The 14,935-nt window shown below is 37.8% G+C and overlaps 1 protein-coding gene across 3 annotated transcripts in view; it reads right to left on the reverse strand.

Moving 5' to 3' along the window:
* The window catches only part of SOS2 (SOS Ras/Rho guanine nucleotide exchange factor 2), a 99,843-nt gene that overhangs the window by 80,633 nt on the left and 4,275 nt on the right, over positions 1-14,935 (reverse strand). For 2 of the 3 annotated variants that reach the window (XM_049706299.1, XM_049706298.1), the window contains exon 2: positions 14,295-14,449. The exons of the other annotated variant lie outside the window; for it this stretch is intronic. In XM_049706299.1, coding sequence (XP_049562256.1) covers positions 14,295-14,384 — 90 coding nt within the window. In that variant the 5' untranslated portion in view covers positions 14,385-14,449. The remainder of the gene's footprint in view (positions 1-14,294; positions 14,450-14,935) is intronic. 3 annotated transcript variants of the gene reach the window in all.

The raw sequence follows: 14,935 nt of genomic DNA on the forward strand, positions 1-14,935 counted from the left end.
GACTATATGCTGAAATGATTAGATTTACTGGGTTAAATACGTTATTTAAATCAATTTCATCTGTGTCTTCTTATATATTTAATGTGGTTATGAGAAAAGTTTAAATTACATATGTGGTTAATATTATATTCCAATTGGACGGCACTGCTCTAGAGCAATAAGCACAAACGTTTACCAGAAGACATGTACAAGAAGGCTCATAAAAAACATTATTGGTGGACTTCACTCATGGTGCAGTGGTTACGAATCCGCCTGCCGGGATTCCCTGGTGGCGCAGTGGTTGAGAGTCCGCCTGCCGATGCCACAATGAGAAGCCCGCACATCACAACGAAGAGTAGCCCCCCGCTCGCCCCAACTAGAGAAAGCCTACAAATTGGAAGGAATTGAGAAGGAATAAAATTGGAAAAGAAGAAATAAAATCATCGCTATTTGCTGATGACATGATACTATACATAGAAAATCCTAAAGATGCCACCAGAAAACTACTAGAAGTATTAAGTGAATTTGGTTAAGGTTGCAGGATACAAAACTAATGCACAGAAATCTCTGGCATTCCTATACACCAACAACGAAAAATCAGAAAGAGAAATTAAGGAAACACTCCCATTTACCACTGCAACAAAAAGAATAAAATACCTAGGAATAAACCTGCCTAAACAGGCAAAAGACTTGTACTCAGAAAACTATAAAACACTGAAAGGAATCAAAGATGACACAAACAGATGGAGAAATATATCATGTTCTTAGATTGGAAGAATCAATATTGTGAAAATGACTATACTACCCAAAGCAATCTACAGATTCAATGCAATCCCTATCAAACTACCAATGGCATTCTTCACAGAATTAGAACAAAGAAATCTTACAATTCGTATGGAAACACAAAAGACCCCAACTAGCCAAAGCAATCTTGAGAAAGAAAAACAGAGTTGGAGGAATCAGGCGCCCCAACTTCAAACTATACCACAAAGCTACAGTAATCAAGACAGTATGGTACTGGCACAAAAAGAAAAATATAGATCAATGGTACAGGACAGAATGCCCAGAGATAAACCCACGCACATATGGGCACCTGATTTACGACAAAGGAGGCAAGAACATACAATGAAGAAAAGACAGCCTCTTCAATAAGTGGTGCTGGGAAAACTGGAGAGCTACATGTAAAAGAATGAAATTAGAACACTACCTAATACCATACACAAAAATAAACTCAAAATGGATTAAAGACTTAAATGTAAGAGCAAACACTATAAAACTTTTAGAGGAAAACATAGGAAAAACATTCTTTGTCATAAATCACAGCAAGATCTTTTTTGATCCACCTCCTAGAGTAACAGAAATAAAAACAAATGGGACTTAATTAAACTTAAAAGCTTTTGCACAGCAAAGAAAACCATAAACAAGACAAAAAGACAACCATCAGAATGGGAGAAAATATTTGCAAATGAAACAGACAAAGGAGTAATCTCCAAAATATACAAACAGCTCATGGAGCTCAATATCAAAAAAACCCGAACAATCCAGTTAAAAAATGGGCAGAAGACCTAAACAGCCATTTCACCAAGGAAGACACACATATGGCCAAGAGGCACATGAAAAGATGCTCAACATCACTAATTATTAGAGAAATGCAAATCAAAACTGCAATGAGGTATCACCTCACACCGGTCAGAATGGCCATTATCAAAAAAATTAGAAACAATAAATGCTGGAAAGGGTGTGTTGAAAAGGGAACTCTCCTACACTGTTGGTGGGAATGTAAATTGATACAACCACTATGGAAAACAGTATGGAGGTTCCTTAAAAAACTAAAAATAGAACTACCATATGACCCAGCAATCCCACTACTGGGCATATACCCTGAGAAAACCATAATTCAAAAAGAGACATGCACCACAATGTTCACTGCAGCACTATTTACAATAGCCAGGACATGGAAGCAACCTAAGTGTCCATCTACAGATGAATGGATAAAGAAGATGTGGCACATATATAAAATGTAATATTACTCAGCCATAAAAAGAAATGAAACTGAGGTATTTGTAGTGAGGTGGATGGACCTAGAGTCTGTCATACAGAGTGAAGTAAGTCAGAAAGAGAAAAACAAATACCGTATGCTGACACATATATATGGAATCTTAAAAAAAAAAAAATGGTACTGATGAACCTAGTTGCAGGGCAGGAGTAAAGAGGCAGACATAGAGAATGGACTTGATGACATGGGGAGGGAGCACGAAGCTGGGGCGAAGTGAGAGTAGCATCGACATATATACACTACCGAATGTACAATAGTTGGCTGGTGGGAAGCAGCAGCATAGCACAGGGAGATCGGTTTGGTGCTTTGCGATGACCTAGAAGGGTGGGATAGGGAGGACAGGAGGGAGGCTCAAGAGGGAGGGGACATGGGGACATGTGTATGCATATGGCTGATTTGCTTTGCTGTGCAACAGAAACTAACACGGTATTGTGAAGCAATTATACTCCAATAAAGATCTATTAAAAAAAAAAAAGAACTACAGTGGTGACAGTTCTGAAAAAAAAACAAAGGAACCAATACAGAAGAAAAGCCAAAGGAATGCCCAGGATGAAGTAAGGGAAAATTATAAGATGAGAGCTGTACAACAGGCATAAAGGTCACCAGTCTGATAAGAGCAGATCAGAAGGCTCTAAGAGAAGCTATCTCAAGAAGATGAAATTATCAGAGTAACTGATGGATCTAAAACTCTTGAGAGGATATTTAAACAACTGGTAGAGAGTTTGAGCTTAAATTAATAAATACACAGAAAATACACAAACAAGAAAACAAGACAATTATTAACTTCAGTAAAAGGTTAGGTAGTAAGAAAAAGTGGTTTAACTATAAATATAGTTATGTATATGGTCATTATTTATGGTTATAATACTATAAACTCTGAATACTGATCCAACCAAAATTAAGATATAACCATGGGGTGGGAGGAGAGACAGGAAGTATATGTGGTTGGAGGGGGAATGTATATGTGTATTGAAGAATATTAAATCCTTACCTTCCAGAGTAGGAAATCAACAGATAATGCCCAAAACAGAAAAGTCATAAGTAGCGATAGAAGCACTTTTTTTCCTTAGAGACACAGAATACTGAAATGAATCATTTTGAAAAATTAAAGGGACTGCCTCTAGGAAGCAAAAAATGTTGTGAATAGTGAGGAGGTAATGCTCTTTTTCGTAACAAGCCTTATAGAGCTATTTATCTTTTTTTTTTCCGTGAATAATTTTGATAAAATACAAAGAAATTTACAAGGAAACATGATAAGTGGGGAAGTGAGAAAGAGGAAGGACACATGAAACTGGAGACAATAATTAAAAACTACTTTTTCAAGAAGTCTGGATAAGAAGAGTTTAAATAAGGCAATTAGAAATTCATATAGGACTAACATCCAAAAAACCTGGCTTTATATTTCTTTAGAAATTCCAAATAGATTTGGGAGAAATAAATCTTTCCTCTTACAACCTGCACTTCTTTCATATAATAAGAGGAAACTTAATTACATCCTACCATGTATTTCTATTAGATCAACAGACATTTTAAAAAATATAAAATAAACATTTATATTGGAAGTTCAGCTTGGAGTTCATAAGGCTGTTTGTTATAACATCCTTCCATAAAAGCCAAGGGCCCTAATCAGTAAAAATGACCGTGCATGAGAATTAAGATAATGTCTAATGGATTTTTTTCTATGATTATGATTTTAGTAAATAACCTACAAAGCAACCTTAACACTGAGCATCTGAGTTTCTTATACTAAACTTGTTAAACTGCAAATATGAAAAGTCATAAAAACAAATATACAGTGTTAAAATCCCAGCCATAGGGCTTCCCTGATGGCGCAGTGGTTGAGAGTCCGCCTGCCGATGCAGGGGACACGGGTTCGTGCCCCGGTCCGGGAGGAACCCACATGCCGCGGAGCGGCTGGGCCCATGAGCCATGGCCGCTGAGCCTGCGCGTCCGGAGCCTGTGCTCCGCAACGGGAGAGGCCACACAGTGAGAGGCCCGCGTATCGCAAAAATAAAAAATCCCAGACATAAATACTAATAAGGACATCAAGATGACAATGAAAGATAACCATATTTTGTACTTTCACAGTATTTACTACCTCAGCACCCTGAGAGACAATCAACATAAAATTACCACATCAGAACAAACTCATTTTCAGATTTTTCTGAAAGACTGGTCAGAAAAAGAGCAATTAAAATAATTTTCAATCTTTAACAGTAGATTAACAAGTCAGACCTGTATTTTAGTTACACCGTATTTTCAAATTGCCAGAAGGTACTTCCTTATACACACACTGTAAACAGAATAGTCATAATACTATATATTCATGCATAGACACATATAAAAGCATTAAACTTTATTTTTTAAATTGATAAATACTAGGTTTGACAAATTTTGGAAATGCTATTTCCTAATATATATATTTTTTCAGTCCCCCATACTCACAATCAAATAAAAAAATCTTGCTAGTGCACTTGTTCAATCAACTATCATTTGAGTTTCTGGTACAATGTAGAAATAAATCCCTCTGGATACACAGTCTGTGTATTTACTTATGTCAAATTCTTTATTCCACTGCTAAGATTTCTGCAAGGATGCAAGTGCCTCAAACGCCAATTAAGAATACTGTAAGTTTTGTTTGTTGTAAGAGTTAAAATTCAATTTAAAAAGAAAAAGCGGCAAATTTCATCCTAAAGATATACTACTACAAAATATTGCTCATAGAAATTTTTAAAAACCTAAATAAATGAAAATTTAAACTGTATGGGTTTAAAGACTCAAAATTGTTAAGATGTCAATTTCCCTCAAATAATCTATAAATTCAACAAAATTCCAGGATTTTTTTTTTTGGTAGAAATTGACAGGCTAATTTTAAAATTCCTATGGCTATACAAAGGTCTTAGAATAACCAAAACAACTCTGAAAAAGAACAAAGTCGGAAGGCTAAAACTACCTGATTCCAAGATTTTTTATAAAGCTACAATAATCCAAATAGTGTGGTAATGATGTAAAGATAGGAAAATAGGGACTTCCCTGCCAGTCCAGTGGTTAGGACTTTGCCCTTCCACTGCAGGGGGCGTAGGTTTGATTCTTAGTCAGGGAACTAAGATGCTGCATGCTGCACAGCCAAATAAATAAATAATAAAATAAATAAATTTTTAAAAGACAGGACAAAAGACCAATGCAACAGAACAGAGAATCCAGAAATAAAAACACAAATACAGACAAATGATTTTTTTGCTCGTTCATGCAAAGTTTTAAAAATTTAAAACTTTTGCTCTTCAAAAGATAATATTAAGAGTGAATTGAATATAATCAGTGAATCAGACAATGAACTAATAACATTTTATAGTAATAAAACAATATATTTTGGTCTTTCAAGAACTGAGATTTTCTCCATAGGAATAATTTAATTCTTTAATTTTAAACTATATTAATGTGTACATTGAACGCTCTAAGTTGAAGCCATCATTCTCAATTAAATAACACTACTATGACAATACTTGAACTAAATTTTAAAACAAAAATTAGCACTTTCTCTTGGTAAATAAGCTATAACTCTGTCAGAAATTATTGACTAAATGCGTATTAATGTATTAACTATACTTTCTAAGGTGAAGTTGCTATAGTATTTAATGTATATATAGAAAGTGAGAAGAAATGAGTAAGTTGCAGATTAGACAGAATTTAGAATTAGGTTTCGAAAAATGAAGTTGTCATATATGGGTTCTAGCACATCTCACCATAAAAATTCTGGAGATCGGATAATTGTAACCTGGTTAATTTGGGATGATGGATATTTTGGACTAATAGTGACAACATAAATACATTTTAGGACTAGTATACATGTGGCATATGGATTCATGGGAAGAATGAAAACCTAAACTATATAGTTTATAATCCATAAACTATTTTATAGTATTCAAAGATAAGGTATCATTATTGATAGTATTAAATACAGTTACCCTGAACATTGATGGTTCAAAACATTTTACTGGATTATGCAATGTTAACCCAGAATTTGTTTTGATCCTTGGATGTATATATATATATAATAATGCCAATTAACTTTATTTACTTTCTTGTTTACATGTTGGGTTTTTTGTTTTAAAATTATTTTGTTAAAAAAATCCCAATAAAGATTTATTGCTATTTTTTTTTTTTTTTTTTTTTTTCCGTACGCGGGCCTCTCACTGTTGTGGTCCCTCCCGTTGCGGAGCACAGGCTCCGGACGCGCAGGCTCAGCGGCCATGGCTCACGGGCCCAGCCGCTCCGCGGCATGTGGGATCTTCCCGGACCGGGGCACGAACCCGTGTCCCCTGCATCGGCAGGCGGACTCTCAACCACTGCGCCACCAGGGAAGCCCCTATTGCTATTTTTGAAGAGGTAATACTAAGAGAATAAAAAACTACAGACTGAAAGAAAATCTTTGTATATAAAGGATTTATAGTTAGATACATAAAGAATCCTCAAAACTCAACAATAAGAAATCAAACAACTTAACAAAAAAGGGCAAGGGATCTGAACAAACAGTTCACCAAAGAAGATATATGGATGGCAAATAAGGACAGGAGAGATGCTTGACATCATTAATCATCAGGGAAATGCAAATTAAAACAAGATACCAGTATAATAACCCAATTAGGATGGCTAGAAATAAATTTAAATACCAAGTGCTGGCAGGAAGAACTGGAATTCTCATATGTTGCTGGTGGGAATGTAAAACTGTACAACAGTTCAGATAGAAAACAGTGTGACAGTTACTTAAAAAGTTAAACACACCTACTACCTGATCCAGTCACTCGTTGATAATTACCCAAGAGAAAAGGAACTATATGCCCATACAAAGACTTGTATACACATGTTTACAGCTTTATTTTTAACAGCCAAGATATGAAAACCAAATGTACATCAACAAGTGAATGGATTAAAAAAAAAAAAAAAGTGGGGACTTCCCTGGTGGTCCAGTGGTAAAGAATCCGCCTTAACGCAGGGGATGTGGGTTCGATTCCTCGTTAGGGAACTAAGATCCCACATGCCTCGGGGCAACTAAAGTCGCGTGCCGCAACTACTGAGCTCGAGCGCCTCAACTAGAGCCCTCGTGCCACAAACTACAGAGCCCACGCGCCCTGGAGCCTGTGTGCCACAACTAGAGAAGAGAAAACCCACACGTCACAACTAGAGAGAAGGCCGTGCACCACAACAAAGAGCCTGCACACCGCAACAAAAGATCCTGCTTGCCTCAACGAAGATCCTGCATGCTGCAACTAAGACTGGACGCGGCCGAAAATAAATAAAATGAATAAATAAATGATAAATCTTTAAAAAAAAAAAAAGTGGTATATCCACACTATGGAATGCTATTGAACAAAAAGGAATGAACTATTGATGTATGCAACAACATGGATGGATCTCAAAATAATTATGTTGAGTGAAAGAAGCCAGGCAAAAATAACAATATATACTGTGTGATTCCATTACCAAAAAACTCTAGAAAAAGCAATCTATAGTTATAGGAAGCAAATCAGTGATTGCTTGTGGATTAGAGGTCAGGAGGGATGGGAGGGAGAATTATAGAGTCAAGAGGAAATCTATGGGCTGAAGGCTATACTATCTTTATTATGAATGTTTCACTTAAGTATACATACATAAAAACTTATCAAACTGTACACTTTAAATATGTGCAGTTTATTGTATGTTAATTCTCAAATAAGTTATTTAAAATAATATAAAAATCAATATTCTGAGGTAGCATTTTTCTGATCAGGGTGTATAATCAAGAATTGAAACCACAGTTGTACACTATAAACTAAGGTCAGGAACTATTTCTTATGTTTTTGGTCTCTTCCTAGTTCCCCACTCCTTTATTCCTAACACAAAGGTAATTTAGCACCATGCTTTGCATAAAGCAAGCACTCAGTAAACAGCTGCTAAATAAATTCATGGTAGCAAACAGATTCCCTGAACTTGCTGAAATTCAGAGACTGGGAAAAATTAAGAACTCCATTAACTTTGGTTTTATTTCATTGGATATGTACCTGAAGACTCAGTTATCCCATATAACATTATAAATGAGGGGATTCCCACTGTATGTTCCTCTATTCCCACTGTCTATTAATATTCACTTCCCTTCCCACTTAGATTTAGTGTTCTTAATTAGGTGCTTTCTTGACAGGTTTTCAAGGTGGATTGATTGATTGACTGATTGATTGATTTACTTTTGGCTGCATTGGGTCTTCCTTGCTGCGCGGGCTTTCTCTAGTTGCGGCGAGCAGGGACTACTCTTTGTTGCGGTGTGCGGGCTTCTCAGTGCAATGGCTTCTCTTGTTGCAGAGCACAGGCTCTAGGTGTGCGGGCTTCAGTAGTTGGCACACGGGCTCAATAGTTGTGGCTTGCAGGCTCTAGAGCGCAGGCTCAGTAGTTGTGGCGCATGGGCTTAGTTGCTCCGCGGCATGTGGGATCTTCCCGGACTAGGGATCAAACCTGTGTCCCCTGCACTGGCAGGCCAATTCTTAACCACTGTGCCACCAGGGAAGTCCCCAAGGTGGGTTTACTTAAAATACAGAAACTACAGGCCAGGAATCTCATTCTATTTAGCTTAATATTAGGTAAGGGCTTACCATAAAACAATCAAAACATACAGGAAAGACTATTAGCTGAAACTGAAAGTTTTGTCATTAAAATTTTCCTTGATTGGAATGAAATGGCAAATGAACTGTAAGTACCTTCCCATACAATCAGGCCAAGAAAGTACAGGCTAGATCAATGGTTCCCAACTTGTTCCAGTGGCAGAGCATTTGGAAGTCACAGTGCTCTTAGAAGAATATGAAGTGTTAAGATACTTACACTTCATCATAGTAAGCAAGAAGAATGTTAATAAAAATGACTATAAAACTTAAAACTATAGGCACATGTTTGTAAGTAAAAACAAAAAGTATCATAAGCAGTTCTCCCTGTAAAACCTCTATATCTCTTGTTCATTTACTTTACAATCTTGCACTACTCATTAGCAGATAAACTGCAGCACGTACCACAGACCTAAGAAAAACTTAAGAGAAAAAAATAAAACTGAAAAAAATTAATAGTGGCTTTTTTTCCTGTGACCTGGGGAAAAGATCACTAAGTATTCAGTCAAAGTTTAAGACTCCCTGGGCCAAATGCCCATGTCCTTCAGCATACTACCAAAACTACTATTTGCACTCTTTCTTAAAGAAGATCTGCCGGCAAGGTACTTGCACTCAAGGAGTAAATAAAGGAGGTTCTCCTTTCCCACATCTCCACAACTGCCCTCCTCCCACTTAACTGAAGAAAGGCAGATCTCCTACTTATCCTGAATCTCATTATGGTGCATTGCTCTGCAGTATAATAAATAAATAAATAAATAAATAAATAAATTCTATGACACAAAACAAGGAGACAATGATAAATATTTTTCATTTAACCTTGCTTTTTCTATCCCCTAGCCTACTGTCAAAAAATACACTATAATGCAGGGAAAAGCTCATGAGAACAAAGAAAAGAAAGCATATTTAAAAAGTACTAAATAAGACTTCCCTGGCGGTCCAGTGGTTAAGACCCCACGCTTCCACTGCAGGGGGTATGGGTTTGATCCCTGGTCAGGGAACTAAGATCCCGAGTGCTGCACAGAGCAGCCATAAACAAACAAACAAACAAAACTAAATACAGGCAACATCACCTTATTTCATTCAGGAGAAAAAATTCAAAGCAAGTTTTCACACCTTATCTATCTTTCTATCTTACAATTTGAATTCAGAAGTGAGATGGTTGGCATGTGACATGTATTAACACATTCATTTGAATTGAAAAATTAAGTTAGACTTTGAACAAGATAAATACAATAGGCTGGTTGGCTTGACAACTAAATTGACTTTACCAATTAGGTTATGTGGGGATATTTTCCATAAAATGAGTAGGCAGAATTCTAAGGTGGCTGGCTTCCAAGATTCCCACCCCTGGTATACATGCCCTGTACACTCCTCTCCTCTTGAATGTGGGCAGGACCTGTGAATAGGGTGAGATATCACTCCTATGATAATATTACCGTATATGGCAAAGGTGACTAAGGTCTGTAATCAGTTGATCTTGAGTTAATCAAAAGGGAGATTACCCTGGGTGGGCCACACCTAAATCAGGTGAGTCCTTCAAAAGAGGGTCTAGAAGTGTGAGACAAGTGACAGCAGCAGATGCAGTTCTGCTGGCTTTGAAGAAGCAAACTGACATATTATAGGGAGGGTCATATGGCAAGGAATGGCAGCAGCCTCTGGGAGCTGAGGGCCTCAGACAGGAAACTGAAAGGAAATGAATTCTGCTAAGAATCACATAAGCTTGGGAGAAGACCCTGAGCCTCAGATGAGTCTGCAGCCCAAGCCAAAACCTTGATTTCAGCCCATGGGACCCAAAGCAGAGAATCTAGCTAAGCCATGTCTGGACTTCTAACTTAGAGTAACTGTGAGATAATAAATGTGTGTTGTGTTAAGCCACCAAGTTGTTGATAATTTCTTATGCAGCAACAGAAAATTAATACAATAAGCTAGATCTACAGCTCCAAGGATTCAATGAAAATGTATTTAAAAAGTGTGATAAGGTAGGGCTTCCCTGGTGGCACAGTGGTTGAGAGTCCGCCTGCCGATGCAGGGGACACAGGTTCATGCCCCGGTCTGGGAAGATCCCACATGCCGTGGAGCGGCTGGGCCCATGATCCATGGCCACTGAGCCTGTGCGTCCGGAGCCTGTGCTCCACAACGGGAGAGGCCACAGCTGTGAGAGGCCCGCGTACTGCAAAAAACAAACAAACAAACAAACAACAACAACAAAAAAGTGTGATAAGGTAAAATACATCTTATGAGTAAATATTGCCATGGCTAAGGTATATTGAAGTTAATACTATTTTTATTTTCCCAATCTTTCTTGGATATATTGGACTAAACAAGGTACTTCTAAATAAAAAAAGTGAAAAAGTAGCAGTAATAATAATCAGTCATTTGACAAGTCCTAGAAAATCTAGAAAATGAAAAAGTGAATAACTCTAAAGATCAGGTAACAAGTCATTTTTCAAGTCAGGTGCTTTATGATTATTATTTTTCAAAATTCATGACATTTATGTTCTTTTGATCAACTATGGACTACTAATAACTCAACCCAAAAGGAAGTTTTAAAGCTTTATGGTCATTGAGGAAATTTTAAAAAATTCAGTATATAGACATTTTTGTTGTTGCAAAGAAGTATAAATACAAAGGAGGGATCAAAGACTTTTAAACATAAAATAAATATTATATTAGAATATAATTATGTGGGGAAACTAGAATGAAAAGTTCACAGAGAAAAAAGAACAATGTAAATTTCCAACCATTAAAAAAGCACTTTGTCGTGTATTTTAAAAGGATGAACGGTGTGTATTTCATTGGGTACATTTTTTTAAAATTATCTTACCCTTTTATTTTTTTAACATCTTTATTGGAGTATAATTGCTTTACAATGGTGTGTTAGTTTCTGCTTTATAACAAAATGAATCAGCTATAAGTATACATATATCCCCATATCTCCTCCCTCTTGCGTCTCCCTCCCACCCTCCCTATCCCACCCCCTAGTTGGTCACAAAGCACAGAGCTGATCTCCCTGTGCTATGCAGCTGCTTCCCACTGGCGATCTATTTTACATTTGGTAGTGTATTTTGGGTACATTTAAAAGACTAACGGGACTATTTTATTTTAAAACATCAGTATTTACAAAACATATAAAACTATATCTTCTGAAACTAAACTTAAAGATGAAAATTTTTAGATGTCAGCATAAAAATGTACAAATTTTTCAAAAATTCTTTTGGGATACATAGCAAAAAAGTTAGAAAACTCCTTTTAAGAGAACAAATCAAGACTCGGTGTTGATTAGACATGAACCTGGTGTGAGAGGGAAGGAACAGATGATGCCTAGGTTCCTAGGTTTCTGGCTTGAGAACTGAGTACTGTATCATTTATACTGGAGACGTTAAGTTTAGGGAAGATGATAATAAGCTTGGATTGGGACATGCTGTGAACATTTACATATGAATGTCCAGGAAGCAGGAGGTGCAGATAGGCTGCAAGAGAAGGCCTCTTCAAGATGATGTTTGTCTGAAGACTTACAGGAGGTAAAAGGGCCACTCATGTTTTTATCTGCAGGAAGGTTGTTCTAGGCAGAAGAAACTCCAAGTACAATACAAAAGCCCTGACTAGAACATGTCTATGTGTTGGAGGTACGAGGAAGCCAGTGTGGTGCACGAGTAGAGCAAAAAAAGGTCAGTAGTAAATGAGGTCAGTGAGGTAAAAGGAGAAGCGGGGGAAATACCAGACTGCAGAGGGCCTAGCAGGCCACTGGGAGGACTTCGACTTTTATTCTGAGAAGCACTGAACAAGGTTTGAGCAAAGGAGTGACATGATCCCACTTATCTCTATTGTGTTGAGAAAAGGCTGAATGGGGCAAGGGTAGAAGAGAGGAGACCAGTTAAGAGGCTACTTTGATACTCCCAGAGTGTTCCCAGGTGGTAGAAGTGGAAGAGTGAGAAATGGTGACTGAATATTGCTATAGTGTGAAGTAGAGCTAAAAGGATTTGCTGACAGATTAGATATGGTTTATAAAAGAAAGACAGGATTCAAGAATAACTCAATATTTTGAGCAACTAGAATGATGGAGTAGCCATTTACTAATGTTGGAAATGTTACAAAAGGAGCAAGTTTTCAGGGGAAAAGAAAGAGCTCAGTATTAGTTGAGATGCCTATCACACATCTTTGTGGAAGTGTTAAGAAAGAAACTGGATATCCAAACTCAGAAGAGACACCTGAGCCAGAATTATAAATTGGAAACCATCAGATAGAGATGAAATGTGAAGCAACGAGGCTGGGTGGGGTCTCCAAGAAATCTACTGTAAATAGAAACAGGAGTCCAAAGACTAAGCTCCAGGGAGGTCAGGATGATGTAGATGGGAAGATGAGGAGATCAACAAAGGAGAAGAACTAGGAGGAGTAGTCAGAGAGGGAGAAAACCAGCAGCGTTTGGTGTCCTGGAAGCCAAATGAGGAAAAGATTTCAAAAAGGAGGAAGAGATAAACTATTAAATGCTGCTAATGGGTCAATTAAGAAAAAATTACCAGAGGCTTCCCTGGTGGCGCAGTGGTTGAGAGTCCGCCTGCCGATGCAGGGGACACAGGTTTGTGCCCCGGTCCGGGAAGATCCCACATGCTGCGGAGCGGCTGGGCCCGTGAGCCATGGCCGCTGAGCCTGCGCGTCCGGAGCCTGTGCTCCGCAACGGGAGAGGCCACAACAGTGAGAGGCCCGCGTACGGCAAAAAAAAAAAAAATAAATTACAAAGTGCTATGTAAGTAAGAAGTAGTATTTGAGTTTACAAAGTGTCTTAATGAAGAAAACTGGGGTAATGAAAACTTTACTTGGAGGAGATCATAGTAGTGCTCATATCTAGATCTTGATGTTATTTTCATTGTGTTGCTTACACATTAAAATGTAAAGTGTATAACACTTTACACATTTCAAAAGCTTTCTACTTACTATATGTTCTTATGTAAAAAAAGAAAAGAATTTTAGGTTGTTAATTTTTAACATGATTCCATGAGACAATGCTAAATCCATTACTTCCATTAAAATTCCTTCCTGATTCGAATATGCAGGCTAACAGAGGATATAATCAAACTACTGCTCCCTTGAAAGAAAGGCCATGGTTAATAAAAAGATATACACTTGATTTATGTCAAGTGGTAACACAAGTAATGCTTTGGATACTCAGCATAAAACACTTTAATGGAATATTATTGCTCCAAATATACCATACCAAAATTAACCTGAAAATAGAAGAAGACTACTAAATCATGGCTGAGACGAAGCTAAATGCAGCAAGCTAAAACGCATTCCTAATGCTCATCCAGTTCTGGCTGAACCCCTTGGGTCAGTCTGGGTCATTATTAGTTTGGAATAATTCCAAATGACTCCCTAGAGTTCCACTGTTATATTCAGTGGCTTTAGGAAATCCAGAACAGGCCTCATGTCACAAAAATCATAGTTTCTCCTATTCCTTTTAGTTGGAGTGATCTTTTCAAAGAAGCAAGTTTGATCAAGTTCATCTAATTAATTTGTCACATAAATAACCCTATAGGCCTTCCTATTCACAGGTAAAGACCTTAACCTGGGTCTACACTAGAGTCTCTCAACTAGCTCATCTCCTTTTTTTAAAAAAAATAAATTTATTTATTTACTTTGGGCTGTGTTGGGTCTTCGTTGCTGCACGCAGGCTTGTTGTGATGCGCAGGCTTCTCATTGTGGTGGCTTCTCTTGTTGTGGAGCATGGGCTCTAGGTGCACGGGCTTCAGTAGTTGTGGCACACAGGCTCAGTAGCTGTGGCTTGCAGACTCTAGGGCAAAGGCTTGGTAGTTGTGGCACACAGGCTTAGGTGCTCCACGGCATGTGGGACCTTCCCGGACCAGGGCTCGAACCCATGTCCCCTGCATTGGCAGGCGGATTCTTAACCACTGCGCCACCAGGGAAGTCCTCATCTCCTTTTCACTTGGTCTTGGTTCTTTAAATCAAGTCATGTTCCTACCTTTCCCTAGGGCTCAAATCCTTTCTCCCCTTTCTTTGTTTTGTTAATTCCTATTGATCTTTCAGATAATTAACTTCTTTACTGTCTGCCTCTCCCAGGCCTCTCTGCCACAGCCATTTAGAATGGAAGCTTTATGAGACCAAGGCCTTGCTACAACCTCAGTACCAAGAACAGCACCTGGCACACAGGAGGCACTCAATAAATATCTGAATATATCCTCCAGAGCTCAGCATGAATGTCACTTCCTTAAAGAAGCCTTCCTTGACCTTCTTATATCAGTAACACCAATTTCATTTT

This window comes from Orcinus orca, chromosome 2 (genome assembly GCF_937001465.1).
Source record: "Orcinus orca chromosome 2, mOrcOrc1.1, whole genome shotgun sequence".
Taxonomy (NCBI): domain Eukaryota; kingdom Metazoa; phylum Chordata; class Mammalia; order Artiodactyla; family Delphinidae; genus Orcinus; species Orcinus orca.